General features: G+C 32.9%; 1 protein-coding gene across 1 annotated transcript; it reads right to left on the bottom strand.

The window, feature by feature from the left end:
* Positions 1 to 273: 273 nt before the first annotated feature.
* LOC148304642 (ectonucleoside triphosphate diphosphohydrolase 5-like) lies at positions 274 to 12,984 on the bottom strand. The gene is made up of 9 exons (XM_088267959.1): positions 12,820 to 12,984; positions 11,142 to 11,288; positions 9,061 to 9,143; positions 6,711 to 6,969; positions 5,550 to 5,664; positions 4,805 to 4,939; positions 3,508 to 3,674; positions 2,075 to 2,244; positions 274 to 1,343 (listed from the first exon to the last, which is right to left on the bottom strand). Exons 1-9 carry the CDS (start codon positions 12,881 to 12,883, stop codon positions 1,182 to 1,184), a joined length of 1,302 nt encoding a protein of 433 aa, XP_088124085.1. The 5' UTR covers positions 12,884 to 12,984; the 3' UTR covers positions 274 to 1,181.
* Positions 12,985 to 17,902: the final 4,918 nt, after the last annotated feature.

Below are 17,902 nucleotides of genomic sequence, written 5' to 3' on the forward strand. Positions count from 1 at the left end.
AACATTACATTTGTAGTACGGATAATTTACATAACAGGTCTATGGAACCTATTGTCTAATAATAATAGCTATGTAATTGTTGGTTCTATTTGTAACAATAGATTTTATCGTGGCTCCAATAAGTTCTTATCTTTATACAATTCCAGTTTTCGAACCGTGAAATATATATATATATATATATATATATATATATATATATATATATATATATATATATATATATATATATATATATATATATATATATATATATAAATATTAATATATTTTTTTAAATATATTTTTAAATATACAAGTCCTTCCTGATCAAACTTTTTACTACACATTTTTTATAGCAAATAGAAGATTAATTTTACATGTATACATTTTAGGCATATTTATGACAGTGGGTTTCTTCCATACATATATTTTAAGTACCTATGTTATTAAAATGTTGGAGGAAGATGACCAAGACATCATGGGTCGTAAGGAAGTCCAACGAAAAGGTGTTGCAGGACGTAAAAGAAAGAAGAGAGCTTATAAATCATATTTTGAAGAGGAAGGCCAAGCTAAGGGCACTCAATTAGACATAGCACCTTTCTTAGCAACATCTTCGAAGGAAGAATCTTGGGAAAACGAACAAGAGGCCGCCCAAGAACTTCATACTTCCAGGATTTGAAGCGGCTCATGGACGTCTCCTCCTATTCGCAGCTCAAGAGGATGGCGACTGACAGAGACAAGTGGCTGACACAACAAGGCGCTGCCTTTAGAAGATGATGATGATGTTATTAATATTTTTTTTTAAAACATAGTATTTTATTGTGTTGAATAATTTTTCCACGTGTGTACTCTCATTCCTATTTGTTTTTTTTAAGTATGCTTTTTTCATGTGTGTTTTTCTTATGCCAATTTATTTTTTACAAAGTATGCTTTTTAATGTGTTCTTCTATAACTGTGATGCTTCAAGATCGTTTTTCTCATGAATATTTACATTTAAATTATGCTTTTTAAACGCGAGTTTCTTCAACCATGTTTTTTTATTTGTTTTTCTCGTGCCTATTTTTAAAGTAAACTATTTTCACGTGTGTTTCTTCAACTGCGATTTTCTAAATGTATTTTTTTCATCCCCATTTTTTGATTATCCTTTTTTCCTGTGCGTTTCTTCGTGTGTGCTGTTTCACCGCATTTTCAATTTTCTCCCGTCAGTCGTAAACGTCATCCTTCACCACGTTTACTTGCGCGATATATTCCCGCAAAACTGGAGCTTCGACTTCATAAGGCTCCATATAGCTCATAAACGCACGTAGCGCTATCCCGAGAGGCGACGACACAGTGTGACCTTTTACCAAATAATTGGGTAAAATCTAAAAAACAAAAAATTTCACAATTCAAAAATACAGTAGAGCTTTGTTCCGCAAAGTGTGTGCCGCGGCACACTGGTGTACCGTGGTGATTAGTTGATGTGCCGCGTAAAAAAGTCTAGTTTTGTGAAAATAACACAATTCGCTCACTCCTTTCAACAGCTTCATAAATCAAAAATCGTCAATTTTCAGTTGTGCATGTTTTTGGAATGCCCAGAAAATGTTCTATATCCCAGCAAAAACGGCATATTTTTAACTTAATATTTACCCGCTAGAGGGGAAAAAGTTTTGTTTTTGTGTTTTGAAGAAAAGATATTGTTAAATTATTTTTTTAAATGTACCAAATACTTTTCAAATAGAGAAAAAACCTTCAGGTTTAAACTAAAAAGATCTGCTGCACAGTAAAAAGCTCAATAAGTGGCTTGATATTTTCAATACATTCTATTATATTCTTAAACTTTAAAAAACGATCTCCTGAAAAGTTTTTTGATGACGTTGTTGAAAGGAGTGAGAGAAATGCTCCAAATTTTGATTGCCTGTGCTCAGGTAAGTAGGCTCACATTTCGCATCAAACATAATATGTTAAACATGTTACCATTATATGGTAAATATGCACCTCTGAAATTTCTTAATTTGGTAGGTGTACCTTGAATAAAAAAAGTTTGCCGAACACTGCAGTAGAGTCTCGGTTATCCGACCTTCCGGACCTACCGGTAAATAAGACGATACGTTACCTTGATAGACTTCGTGTCGGGAAATTTCAATATGTCATGCAGCAGTATGTAGATGTACGTCAAGTCCAGACATTTCCAGGGTAATTTGTCATCAGGAATGGTGCACGCGTCTTGAGCTCCCTTGTATATATCGCTAACCACTATCTCAGCTTTCTGACTATTGGTCATCACTAAAACGATGTAAATATATATGTATACATATAGTTATAAATTTTTTTTATAGTTTGTAATGTATATATTAATTGAAATAAATAAATTGAATAAATATATATATACATATATATAACTATAATTTTTTTTTTAATCGTATACATTAAAATGAAATACATGCATGAACTATTGCTCAAGGTGTAGAAGAATCCCGCTTCGGAAAACTCCTTCAGACACATGGAACAGATCAATATCCAATGAGATATTGTTCAACATAGCGGTAGCTCTTCCTACATTTATAACCATCGGTATACATAAATATATATATATATATATATATATATATATATATATATATATATATATATATATATATATATATATATATATATATATATATATATATATATATATATATATATATATATATATATATATATATATATATATATATATATATATATATATATATATATATATATATATATATATATATATATATATATATATATATATATATATATATATATATATATATATATATATATATATATATATATATATATATATATATATATATATATATATATATATATATATATATATATATATATATATATATATATATATATATATATATATATATTTTTTTTTATACCCGTGTTTGTTTATATGTTATTTTATGTATATGTATTTCAGTATGCATTTTTGAATGTGTTTTTTTAAGCGTGCTATCATGTGTGTTTTTCCTGGTGTCTTTATTAATTCGCGTTTTTTTTTTAATGTGCTTTATTTGCGTGTGTACTCTCATGTATAATTTTTCAAGCGCGGTTTTAAGTTAGTTTTTCCTAGTCTATTTTCCTATGCTATTTTCACAGTTTTTTTCAAGTAACTAACTGCTTGTGTAACTTTCTTGGTATCTTTCACGTGAATTATTTAAAGTATGCTTTATTCGCGTGTGTTCAGTCAAGAGACTGTCTTGTCTTTTTTATGTGTGTTTTGCCGAATATGCTCCTTCGCGCAACCTGATATCATAATGATTTAATTAATATAAATTATTTCAATTATATATTTAATAGGTAAATGTAAAATTAACACGCTCATCAATTCTCTTTCATATGTAAACTCACAAAGTGGATAAAGATAAATAAATAGATAAATTGTAGTTTGCGCAATCTATCCTTAGGTAATTGTATAAAAAATAAATTTAAACTCTGCTGTGTGCAGAAACAGCAGCCATCTTGCCTTGCTAAGTACAACATAATGATTAATTTTTTACTTACGAGGATTTAGTATGGAAAAAAATCCAAAAGTAAACACTTCCATTTCTCTTATAATATACGGATAAAACAAATAAGGTTTTGACAGATCACCGATGATATTATTCAACGTCTGGCGGCAAATCGGAAAAATATTAATTCCTTTCTCCCCGTCTTTTTTTGCGGCCATACTGAAAAGAAAATCAGTCCCTGAGTGTGAGCTCCAGACCTAGTGGGATCCGCTCGCGACCTTTCTGGATCCCGTGGCAACCAGCCGAATTCCACCAATAGACTCAGAAGCACATACTAATTAAGGGTTGCACAAGACAGTGTAAAATCCCGTGCGATCGGCTCTTGACTTTTATGGATCCCATGGAATCCAGTGGAATTCCACTCTGAAATACATACTTATTAAAGTTTGCACCCCTACACAGTGCTCAATTCCGTGGGATACGCTCGTAATAGTTTGGATCCCGTGGTATCCAACCGGAATTCCACCAGTAAACTCAGAAGGACATACTAATTAAGAATTACATACCTACATAGTCTTCAATCCTGTGGGATCCACTCGGGATTTTATGGATCCCGTGGGATCCAGCCGGAATTCCACCAATATACTAAGATGTTCATACTAATTAAAGATTGCACAACTACACAGATTTTAATCTCGTAGGATCCATTCGTATCTTTACTGGATCCTGTAGGATCCAGCCGGAATTCCACCAGTAAACTCAGAAGGACATACTAATTAAGAATTACATACCTACACAGTCTTCAATCCTGTGGGATCCACTCGGGATTTTACGGATCCCGTGGGATCCAGCCGGAATTCCACCAATATACTAAGATGCTTATACTAATTAAAGATTGCACAACTACACAGACTTTAATCTCGTGGGATCCATTCGTATCTTTTCTGGATCCCGTAGGATCCAGCCGGAATTCAACCAATATACTCAGATGTACATACTAATTACGGATTGCCCAACTACACAGGTCTTCAATCCCGTGGGATCCACTCATGATTCTTTGTACCTCATGGGATCCAGCGGAATTCCACCAGTAGACTCAGAAGTACATGCCATTTAAGAATAACACACCTACACAGTCTTCAATCCTGTGGGATCCACTCGGGATTTTTTAGATTCCATGGGATCTCGCAAAAAACCTCCGATAGAATAAGAAATACATACTAATAAATGATTACACACTCGCACAGTTTGGATTCATCGGGATCTGTGCGGGATTTTTTTGGATCCCTCGGGATCCAGACTTATAAGGCAATGATAGCACAAAAATTACAATGAAAAATGTATATTACATGTTTGCAAACTTGTCCCATTCCAAATGGTTGAAGGATGGACTCAAGCATTCCGACTCGTGGGTGAATTTGCCCGGTGAGTAGGAATTGGTCAAGCTTGACTTTCTTATATTCTTCAGTCCCAGCGCGTTGTATCTGAAAATTCAAACGACTGCCTGACAAAGTTATAGAAAGCACTTCAAACATATCTCCGAAAAAGTAGACATTTCGCTCACTCCTTTCGACAACGTCATATATCAAAAATAATTAATTTTCAGTTGTGCATGTTTTCGGAATGCCCATAAAATGTACTGTATTTTATGTAATGTATTTTTAACTAAATATTTACCCGCTTTTTTTAAATATACTAACTATCATCAATTAAGATAACTAACTAACTAACCATCACGCCGCTTCCCCGCAGGGATAGGCAGAGAGAATAGAGCGCCACACCACTCTGTCCTTGCAAACATTCTTCGCCTCTTCCACGTTCATGCATCTCCTCATACATACCCGCCGATTGTTACGACTCCTAACCTGACCACTTTCAAGTATTTGGCATACCTGATCGTGCCATGTTTTTCTCGGTCTTCCTTTGCTTCTTTTCCCAATAACATTCGCCTCATAAATTTGTTTTACCGTTCTTTCCTCACTCATTCGTTCTACATGTCCAAACCATCTCAACACACCTTTCTTAATTAAGATAACACTGTGTCAATATGGTGCAGTACCCTATACACACCGTTTGACATGGAAGTTTACTTACCTGTGGCTGTCCCACATGGGGTCCATTGGTTCGTTGTCACTGTCATACGATTTTGGTTTGAAAAACATGTCTAAGTACTGGTCCGTAAGTATCAAAAGAGAATTTTTATCCCCCTCTGAAAAAATAAATCATACACCCATACATCACACAAGAGCAATAAACAAGGCACTTACTCTCACTAAACTAAGAAACACAAATGTGTTTCTTAGTTTAGTGTGCGGAGATGCGCAGCTGTATCATTTGTTTAAGGGAGTCCACTCATATTTGTAATTTAGCAACAAAAAATATCAATGAATTGATAATTATTGACATTTTAAAAGAAATTTTCAATGGATACATCTGCATATTTCACGGAAAAAATTATAAATAGGTAATGATGTACAGTAAAACTTCAATATAATGGACCTCCATTTATAGAAAATATTATATCTATGGAAAACGGACAAAAATCCGGTCAAATTATTGACTATTTGCGAAGATCAACTATGTTATATGTATTTTCGTAATTTTTGAGAGTTCATTATAATAAAAAAAAACACCAAACATCAAATATTGCATCAAAACTTGATTCCTTTTTCAAAGCAAGCACGTCGATAAGCAATATTCAAACAGCAAATGTCAAAACACAAAATGTATTTTATTTAGAAGCCACATGTCTAAGTCCCCTTCAAAGTATTCACCTCCCCGACGCACACACTTATCCCAACGGTGTTTCCACTTTTGGAAACAGTCCCGGAACGCTTCTCTTGTGATGCTTCTCCTTCAGATCCTTTGCCGCCTTTGCCTCAATCTCGGGAATCGTCCTAAATCTTCTTCTTTACAAAGGTCTTTTGAGTTTGGGGAACAAGAAGAAGTCAGAAGAGCGAGATCAGGTGAGTAAGGTGGGTGGGGAAGAACAGTGATCGAGTGAATAGGCTGGAGCATTGTCACAAGCGTTGTTGTTTCATCAGCTTCAAAAATAATGATTGAATTTATATAATAAACGAATATATTTAATAAAAATAAATTATTGTGAGAGGGCGTTACTAGTATTATTTCGCGTCGTGATCATCTGTGACTATTTTTTAAAGCTACTGTCATTGCGCGTCTTTTTCAGTGTATGTCATGTGTGATGTGGTTAAAGCGTTAAATTAATGAATATTCCTTATACATAATGCCAACCTTGTAATGTGTTGAGAGCCAACCATTTGCTAAAGTCGCTCTCCTTATCCTTCTTCATTCGAACATAGTCGGGACGGACACAGAACTCAGAATCCTCCAGCACGGAAGTAATACTATCCAGAACCATAAATTGTTTCCGGATGTCTCCCGAGAAGGACTCATCACGAATGCCTCTCAACAGCAAAGGGGTCAGCTGACGATGCTCTTCCGGTACAATGTTCCGCACTATATCAAGGCAGTGTTGAATCAGCTTAAAGTCCTGTTCAAATATGCAATATTAGATGTCTCAGCATCATTTATACAAAGGTTATATATGAGTACAGTCAAATCGGGATATAATAGACCTAGACAAAGGTAAAAATACTGTGAAAGAGAGCTGGCTTAACCCTTACGGGTCCAATATCAAATCTCATTCGACATTGATTTTTTGCTCTTAGGTCCCATGTCGGATATTATTCCACATTTTTTTCATCAGGATTATTTATTTAAATTCCAAGCTTACATTTTTGTCACTTGTATCTATTACAACAGTATGTGGAGCAGAGGACAAAAGATTTTTTCTCTAATTGGAATGTAACTGTCTACCTAGATTTCTTTTTTTAATTTTGGGGGACCGGAAAGGGTTAAAGTCCCAACGATTTACCCCTCCGTTTACAGAATTTTTACATTATTACAGTTTCTTTTAAGAAAGCACGGATATAAAAAAGACCTCTTCATAGGACAAGTATTTCTTGGCCCCTTCGGCTCTCTTGTATCCAGGCCTGCGCTTAAAGTTCTACAGTCTACCATAATATTAAATAAATATTAAAGTGAAAAATAACTTTTTATTTTTATTTTGACCCCCCTGGGAATTGAACCTGGGACCTCCAGCATGGTAGGCAAATGTTCTTACTATTACACTAAGCAGGGACAGAACAAATGGAGTATTATTGATGGAATACACTATTTCTATTCGAATTCATTATTGTCATCTTTATTTTCAATTACCTACTTCAGTAATCCTTGAAAGTTCAATGTTTAAATATTGATTGCATAAATAAACAAACTAACTAACCATCAACCCCACTTGTCCACGGGGGTAAGCAGAGAGAGTAAAACACCACACAACTCTGTCCTTGGAAACATACTTTGTCTCTTCCACATTCATGCATCTCATCACACATACCCGTAGATTATTTCGACTGCTGACCTACCCACGCCCAAGTGTTCTTGCCAAGTTTTCCTTGGTCTTCCTCCGCTTCTATTTTCGACTACATTCTGTGAATTGTATTGTAAAACTTTGATTCCACGCAATATTGCAGAGAAGTATGTACAAAAACGTAAAAAGGTGGAGACTGACCGGAGCATTTCGTCGTAACATAATGTTACGACGTAACATAATGTAACATCGCTCGCGGCGAGCATCAGCGAGCATCCGGAACTATGGATGGAGCGCTCGGCTCGGTGTACTGACTGCCTGAACGCTTGCATCGTAACGTGTTATGTTATGACGAAATGCTCCGGTCAGTCTGCACCTAAACATGTCAGCTCCGCCCAGTGCAAAGATTATTTACACGTAGTTCTTGTTGTTGGTTGTGATAGGTAGCCTAGAGGGGAAGAGAGGGAGAGGAAGATCCCCACACGATGGACCGATCAAGTTAAGGCAGCAGCAGGCACCTCGGTGGTTGGAGCACTACGTGCAGCGCAGTCAAAGGATAACTGGAGAAGAATCATTGCATCCACAAGGGCTACAACCCTCAGTAACAGAATAGGAATAGGACAGAGAAGAGTTCTTGTTGCCATGTGTTATATAGTCATAGTTTTAATATGGCTGTCTGTATTTATTGAATTTCTTTTTTATTTTATTTAATTTTATTTTTTTATTAACATAAATTGCACACAATTAACTGTAACAATTTTTTGCAGAGACCCACCAAGCCACCTTGTGTGTCTTGTCGGTGGAGTTCTTTTTTAATCCATTTTTATTGCTTTTAACGGTTTTAACCTAATATACACACAAAAGGGAGAAAAATTAAGAATAAAAACATTTTACAATTTTCATAAAATTAACTCTTAATCATTCACCCATTCCTTTATTTTGCCTTTGTTCCATAATTTATTTTGACCTCTAACATCTGTCAGCAACAAATTAAAAATGTTCGGAACGATATATCGCAGTGTTGGACTCCCATATTTATTGTTAATTCTTGGGACTATCAAACATTCGTTGTGTGTAAATCGTGTATCATGGTTGTGTACTAAAAGATTTCAATATTTTTGTCTAGTTTGTTGTTCAGTGATGATACTCATCCACAATATTCCACGTACCGGCAGTAATTTGAAATGTTTAAATATCAAGATTATAACTTACGTTTCTCATATGCTCAAAGTGATTCAAGGTGAATATGCCGGGAGTAGTATTAGTGTGAAATTCATTTTCCACAATCAAATTTCCTGTAAGTGTAAGTCATTAATAAATAACACTCTTCTCATTATCATTGTTCACTTTGTGTAATTCCACTAAAAACTCCACTTTTCAACTAACGTAGAACGTGGCTACTTGAACTTTGATATGTTACTTGAGCCCAGTACAAAAATAATATTTAGATCTGTATCTGGTCTACAATAATGAACGTATCGACATGATTCATTGTTTCCCTGACAGGTGACACTTATTGTCACGATACGTTCATTATTGTAGACCAAATACAGATTTAAATCTCTTTTTTGTACTGGGCTCAAGTAACACATCAAAGTTCAAGTAGCTCGTTCTACGGTACTAGTATGTATAGAAATATACATACAGTAGACGCTATCATAACCGGCCTCTAAAAAGTCGATTCAACACAAGAAGTAGCAAAAAAAAACAGAATATTTTAATCCATTTTTTTAAAGATGAGTGGTGTTTTCCTGTACTATTTTTTACAGTTTGTGAAATGTTAATTTTAATGTGGGAGTTTCCAATACAGAAGAAAATTATTGTTTTCTTAGTGTTTTTTTTTTGTTCCTTGCGAAAGTGTTTTTTTAATATATTAATTAATTTATTTTTTGAACGGCTAATGCCTTTAACATTATACATATATACAGTACCTAATATGAAAATACACTAATGAATACACTAATAGAGAAACAAAAAGACTTAAACATAAAATAATAATAAAATAACACATAGTAAGCTGACTGATAAATACACATCTTCTTCACACACTATCAGCGAGCAGCGAGAGAGAGAGTGAAACACAAGTTTAAATTTATCCATTATAACATGGAGAAGAAATGCTGAGAAAGTACAGACTTCAAGGTGGATAACAATATATTAAATAAATCTATACTTTCAATAGCATTAGCTAGTGAAGCCGTTAATGTGTTTTTCACTACTTTCTCTTTAACTGGCTTGTTCGTTATTCGGCCCTGGGTCGGTCTTTTCAAGGCCGATCAAGAGAGCGTCTACTGCACATACATATATGACTAAAGAAATTTATTAACTTATGTTACTTCAATAATTAAAAAACTAAAGAAAGATATTAAGACCAATTGTTTTGTCTTTCCAAGACCCATGCTGCAACAGTCAATGAAAATCTGTTTTACGGCATAATTTCCTACATCGTTTTTGGCACTTCATTATGGTGGAGACTGACCGGAGCATTTCGTCGTAACGTAACATCGCCTGGGCGAGCATGTTATGTTACGACGTTACGGCATTGCTGACTGACTGCGATCAGTGCTCGTTTAGAACACAACTGCTCGCTTGTGGCCTTGTGCTCAGTGTTGCCATATGCCAAACCAAAAATCTGAATTACAGTCTAGAAATCTGTATCAAATTTGTATAGAATCAATAACCCAAAATCTGTATGAATCTTTGCATTCGTAGTTAAAATGTCGGACGACGAAGACGTGATTCTTGGTTCCGTGATTTTAATAAATTACAGCAGACGAAGATAAAGAAAGATCCCCCACAGTTTGGGGAATTCCCAACAGATTGGCAACCCTGGTACTGACCTAAAATTGCATCCGACTTCGGATGGAGCATTCGGAAGGAGCGGCGAGCAGCTCGGCTCACTGTACTTGAATGCTTGCATCGTAACATGTTACGTTACGACGAAATGCTCTGGTCAGTCTCCACCATCATATAATTGGAGACCGTTGAAGAAATGACACCTCAGTGGTCCTCAGTTTAAGGACTACTACATCCACAGTTTTGGGTAAATTTTCAGTAACAGAAATCTACCAGTGAGTTAGTATTTCTAGAAATGGTTTACCTTACTTTTCATCAATTGATTCAGCAGTGGTAACATCTATCCATTTTTAATTTAAATTTCACTTGGTGCATACCACTATTTTTTAATATCCAGTGTGACACATGTTTCGATGCATTCCATATCATTTTCAATGCGGGTTGCCTCAAAATAAGTGTCACAACAGGTTTTAAATAAAGACTACAATTTTTCTTACCCAAAAAATTCTTGGAAAAAGCGAAGACGTATATTTCGGTAGTTTCCACATCTGCATCCAAAAAGACAACATACCTCAAATATTCCTGAGAACTTATTCGATATGTTAAATATTGCATGATAGGTTTCAAACCTATATAAGTCATTACTGAAAAAATACAGAGGATAATGTTAAACACCGTAGTGTAATGGTACGCCTCCATAGCGTAATGGTCAGCACGCTCCGCCACCGTACTAGAGGTCCCGGGCTGGATTCCCAGGGAAGGTCAAAAAAATATAAGTGATTTTTTTCACTCTAATATTTATTCAATACTACCCTGGACTGATACCTGAAGCGGAGGGCTGATCACCTTTCCTTCATGTGTTAATGATAAAGATAACACTGCGTTTATATGATGCAGTGCCCTATGCACCATCGGGTGCAGATAAGGGTTTGAAGAAGAATGTTAACACTCATCGGGTACTAATCGTATTAAAATTACTACTGTAACGGAGAAGTTTTAAACATCTGCCAAAAAATTGCATTGTTTTTTCAAAATGGCCAAAAATCTTAAACCAGTAGGTATTTTAAAACAAAAATATCATTAATATTTCTTTATCATCCATAGTATTTAAATATAACATTGTTTGGCGGTTCTCGATCTGTGTTCCGTATATTCAGGGCAACATGTTATTTTGTTTTTGGTAATAGTATTCTTCTAGTGGCATCTGTGGGAAATTTTTTAAAGTAAAATTCCTCTGATATCTCTATTTTTATAATGAAAAACACTTGTTTTTTACCACTTGAGTTTATTTTAAGACGACTAGTTTCGGAAGCTATGCTTCCATCTTCAAGTGGTAAAAAAACAAGTGTTTTTCATTTAAAATTTCATGATGTCTTACCCTTTGTGGTAATGCCGAAACAATAAATGAAATATGTCTTACTTATTCATTTTTTTTACAAAAATGTTAATAATATTAGTACATAACCACTCACTGAGATTTTTATGTCTACCGGTTTCGAGACGTACCCGTCTCTTCGTCAGGATAATCACTACCACAGCATGCCACCCTTTACCACCATAGCACCATTTACACACTTAAAACTACACAAAATGTTTAACACATGCGATTTTTGGTCATAAAAATCTCAGTGAGTGGTTATATACTAATATTATTAACATTTTGTAAAAAAATAAATAAGTAAAAATGACTAACCACAAAGTAAATGCTTTAAATAATAATAATACATATTGAGAATGAAATATCTCTTTTTTTGTTGTATGGATGGCGAGCGTTGCACGTACAACAAGCTAGTTCATCTGAACGAGGCGTTATTTAAATTTCAGTGCCTTCTACACTAATTATCTCACTAACCATCATGCTATATATTCTCTACCTTCCCCGTCGGGGTAGGTAGAGAATATAGAATGCCACACCAAACTGTCTTGGCAAACAATCTTCGCTTCTTCCACATTCATGCATCTCCTCATACCAATTATTTCAACTCCTGACTTGACCACTTTCAAGTATTTGATATACTAAATCATGCCAAGTTCTTCTCTGTCTTTTTCTAGTTCTATAACCAACTACATAAGCCTCTTAAATTTGTTTTACTGTTCTTTGTCTACTCATTTGATTCACATTCCACACCTTAGTTATTAATTAGTTATTAATTTAAAAAATATTTATGTATTTACCCAGAATAAAAATTAATGGAAATATAATTCCGATTGAGGCAAATTTTATAACATTTTTTCTCATTTTGTTAACTTAATATATCTAAATATTTCCAAGTTATTTTATCAAAATAATTCTGTATCGTAGAGGCAATTTTGACATTTTAAAAATATTGGTAGTTCATTCAATCTCAACATTTTGTTATATTTCAAATATAGAATTAGTTGCACACAAGGCAATCCTTGAACATACAACTAGTTAGCTCACCTGAACAGGGCCTTATTTAAATTTCAGTGCCTTCTAGATATTAAAATAATACTCTAGCCCTTGAAGTAGTATTTTACGAAAATGGCGCTATATAAATTATCCAAAACTAAATTAAATTACTGAGGGTTGTCGAAGGAATGACTCTTGTCCGGTAATCCGACGTGTGACTTACATGATTTACATATATGTCACCTGCATTCAAAATCCGCCAGATCCAATTTTATAAGATTTTAAAATAAATACTCTATCGGAATGCCAATTGTGGATTTTATTGTTTAAAATATTTATATACTTGAAAACCCTCCTAAAAATACTTAAAAACAGCATTGTATTTCAAATTCCGCTATATTTATGAAACTTGCCTTCTGACCCATATGGGCCAATCAGAGAGCGGGGATAGGTCAAAAATTAAGATGAAGTCATCGTCGGTTTGTTTCGTGTTTTGTTTTTTTTTTTTTTAATAATGAAACAATTTCCAAAAATATGGGAAAATTCTCTATTTCATTTTTTATCTAAAGGTAGACAAATTGTAGGCGGGTAGCTACTACTACTGTTGTCAGGTTGACAACACTGAGCGGATTCAACAAAAGCAGCCAACCGGAGCGCGGGGGCGAGAATCGCCTGCCATCGCTTGATTGTTAAAGAACGTATATTTTAGCTTCATATTTAATTTAAAGTTCAATTATCAATTAGATAAATTAAAATAAATCATTATCAAATCGTAATCAAAGTGTAAGAAATTTATATTCAATAAACAAACTGTAAGTACGCATTTTCTTTAAATATCCTGCTCTGGCACTCCCGTCAATCACACACTTGCCCTCCATAAAATCTTAGAAACATTCATTCATTTTTTGTAAAATTGACTTACATGGATCTGGCAGATTTTGAAGATAGGTGACACATATCGCTCACTCCTTTCAAGAACGTCATAAATCAAAAATTGACAATTTTCAGTTGTGCATGTTTTCGGAATGCCCAGAAAATGTACTATATTTCAGCAAAAAAAGCATATTTTGAACTTAATATTTACCCGCTACAAGGCAGAAAGTGTTGTTTTTGCATTTTGAAGAAAAGGTATTGTTTAATATTTTTTTTTAAATATACTAAATATTTTTTGAATGTACAAAAAACCTTCAGGTTTTACCTAAAAAGATCTGTTGAATATTAAAAAGTTTAATGAGTGGCTTGATATTTATTTTTAATACATTGTGTTATATTTTTAAACTTTAAAAACATTCTCCTGAAAAATCAAGTTTTCTTATTTATGACGTTCTTGAAAGGAGTGAGCGATATATACCCAGACTTCCATATTCTTCTTCATCTACGTTGATATGTCAAAAATAGAAAAACCAAGTTTATGTTTAGGAAATTTGGTCCACATTTATTTAAATAGAAAATATTACAAAATTTATCACAACATTCATAATTAGGAAAATTTCAAAGATAACAATATATCGTGAATATTTATACAAATTTTGAATAACATTTAGTGGGTAAATATTATGAACTAATCTGAAAGATAATAATTTACATATATCGCTCACTCCTTTCAACAACGTCATATATAAAAAATCGTCAATTTTCAGTTGTGCATGTTTTCAGAATGATCAGAAAATGTACTATATCTCAGCAAAAGCAGCATATTTTTTTACACTTAATATTTAACCGCTACATGGCAGAAAGAGTTGTTTTTGCATTTTGAAGATACATATTTTTTAATTATTTTTTAAATTAACTGAATATTTTTCAAATGGAGAAAAAACATTCAGGTTTTACCTAAAAAGATGTGTTGCACAGTAAAAAGCTCAATAACAGGCTTGATATTTATTTTTAATACATTTCATTATATTTTTAAACTTTAAAAACGGTCTACTGAAAAATCAATTTTTTTAATATATGACGTTGTTGAAAGGAGTGTGCGATATATATTTACATATTATAATTGACAATGTACTGATTTATTTTATTTTTATAAATACACAACTAAAAACAAATTAAATAAATGTAATAACATTTTAATACCTTACAAGTTTCTTTGAGAAGAAGTACTCAAATCGATTCATAGTTTTAAAAAGAAAAAAATTGTAAATTAACCAATATTAAAAAAATATATTTAATATCTTGGATCATGGGTCGGCAACCTGCGGCCCGCGGACATCTTGGTGCGGCCCGCGAGATTCTCGCCGCAACGCACATGATGGACGATATTATACACAATCGAGTGAAAGGAAGCGAGAAAGGGAGCGAAGGGAATCTCATTGATTTTATTAAATACAATAAATGTCGTTAAAATATACACTTAGCGTTTTATTTTTAAAACTAAAATATTTGTACATAAATATTGTATGTATACCTACTGCAAGTGCGGCCCGCACTGATCCCCATGAAAAATATTTGGCCCTTTTACAACAAAAGGTTGCCGACCTATGTCTTGGATAATAAATAAAGAATTATTGCAGCATATAAAATATATTTAATCAATTCATTCACAAAGAACTATAAATTAATATAAAAATTGTGCAAGCGTTATATTTAAAAATAATTCAAATAAATGTAAACAGAGAAAAATACTGAACAACAATTAGTATTTTATTGTGCTTTTTGTGTAAATTAAGTCCCAATTTTTTTATACAAACAACATATTTTAGACATGAGAAAATGGTCTTAGGGCGATTGTCCCCTACCCGGAATTTAACCGTCCAGCAGTCCGGTTTTGAAAATGAAAGCGACTACAACAGTTTAGCGTGATTGAATTTATGCGCAACATGTTCACGCACCGATCAAGAGCACCGATCTGAAAAAATATGGACAGAAGCACAAACCATTCCAAGCCAATCGTCGTATTAAAACGCTAACTGACGTGCCGGACGGTACATATCGCTCACTCCTTTCAAGAACGTCATAAATCAAAAAACTTGATTTTTTTAGTAGAACGTTTTTAAAATTTAACACAATAATACAATGTATAAAAAATAAATATCTAGCTACTTATTGAACTTTTTACTGTGTAACAGATCTTTTTTGTTAAAACCTGGAGGTTTTTTCTCCATTTGAAAAATATTTAGTATATTTAAAAAAATACTTAAATAATACCTTTTCTTCAAAATGCAAAAACAACACTCAATTTTCAGTTGTGCATGTTTTCAGAATGCCCAGAAAATGTACTATATCCCAGCGTAAGACGCATATTTTTAACTTAATATTTACCCACTACAGGGTAGAAAATGTTATTTTTAAGAAAAGGTATCGTTTAATTAATTTTTTAAATATACTAAATATTTTTCAAATGGGGAAAAAATCTTCAGATTTTACCTAAAAAGATCTGTTGCACAGTAAAAAGTTCAATAAGTGACTTGATATTTATTTTTAATACATTGTGTTATATTTTTAAACTTTAAAAACGTTCTTCTGAAAAATCAAGTTTTTTGATTTATGACGTTCTTGAAAGGAGTGAGTGATTTGTTTTATAGAGGTTCCACTAAACTTGATATTTGCGATTAAACGGACCATATTCAAGGTATTATGGTGCTGAAATTGTGTAACATAGAAAGTGGAGTGTGCGTCAAAAGTCATGTGGGAAAGTCGTCAGAAAAATATGTTATTTTTTCAACACAAATCATGATATGCCTCTCATTGAAATGGCAATTTAAAAGTGAAATAAAGTCAACAAGGTTATTATTATGACTCTTAATGAGTATGTCACCAGGATATTCTCCGTACATAATATGTAATTCGATAAATATATATTTAAATTGATAATTTTAACAAACGTTTTATCTTATAATATAATGTGAGGATCAAAAATCGCAAAGGTGCATCAAAATAAAGTAAAGACTTACGTACAAAAATATTATTAGCTTTTTCGTTTTAACAATTCTTTAGTATACATTAGTTTATTCATAAACATTAATTAAAAATGTTTATTAGCACCCAAATGTTTGTTTATATCATTCACATTAGTAAAGTCACCAAATAAAAATGTAAAAGGCAAAGTAAGCACCTACAGAATCCAATGCTTACTATATCATATATCATTCAAAGAGAGACAAAAACGAGCATTATCAGTATGTATTGGTGTTAAACATTGCGATGTCATTTGTTAGTTGGTGACTATTCTCTGGACAAGGATGATATTTTATATTATACAAGATTTTTTAAATCCGTCATTATTAATATTTTTATTCAATAACTCGCGCTGAAAAATACATACAGGTATTCTCGGTTTATAAATGTTCATTCTACAAACATTTAACAAGTGTTTACATATTTCGCTCACTCCTTTCAAGAACGTCATAAATCAAAAATTGTCAATTTTGAGTTGTGCATGTTTTCGTAATGCCCAGAAATGTACTATATCCCAGCAAAAACGGCATATTTTTAACTTAATATTTACCCGCTACAGGGCAGAAAGTGTTATTTTTGCATATTGAAGAAAAGGTATTTTCATATTATAATTTTTTTTTTTAAATAAACTTAATATTTTTCAAATGGAGAAAAAATATTCAGGTTTTACCTAAAAAGATCTGTTGCAGAAGTAAAAAGTTAAATCAGTGGCTTGATATTTATTTTTAATACATTTTATTTTATGTTTGAACTTTAAAAACGTTCTCCTGAAAAATCAAGTTTTTTGATTTATGACGTTCTTGAAAGGAGTGAGCGATTTATGAACATTCTATTTAAATACATTTGAATTACGAATCTTGAAATATTTGACTAACAAAATTGTATCAAATTTACAACACTTGAAATACAAATCATGGAATATAGTGGAACCTCTCCTTATGTGAAATGTCGCTCGTAAGGGAGCAACTTTTTCATATGTATTTTCCTTAT

Source organism: Brachycentrus maculatus, unplaced genomic scaffold (genome assembly GCF_059751285.1).
Source record: "Brachycentrus maculatus isolate JH-2025_06_01 unplaced genomic scaffold, ASM5975128v1 h1tg000310l, whole genome shotgun sequence".
Classification (NCBI taxonomy): Eukaryota; Metazoa; Arthropoda; class Insecta; order Trichoptera; family Brachycentridae; genus Brachycentrus; species Brachycentrus maculatus.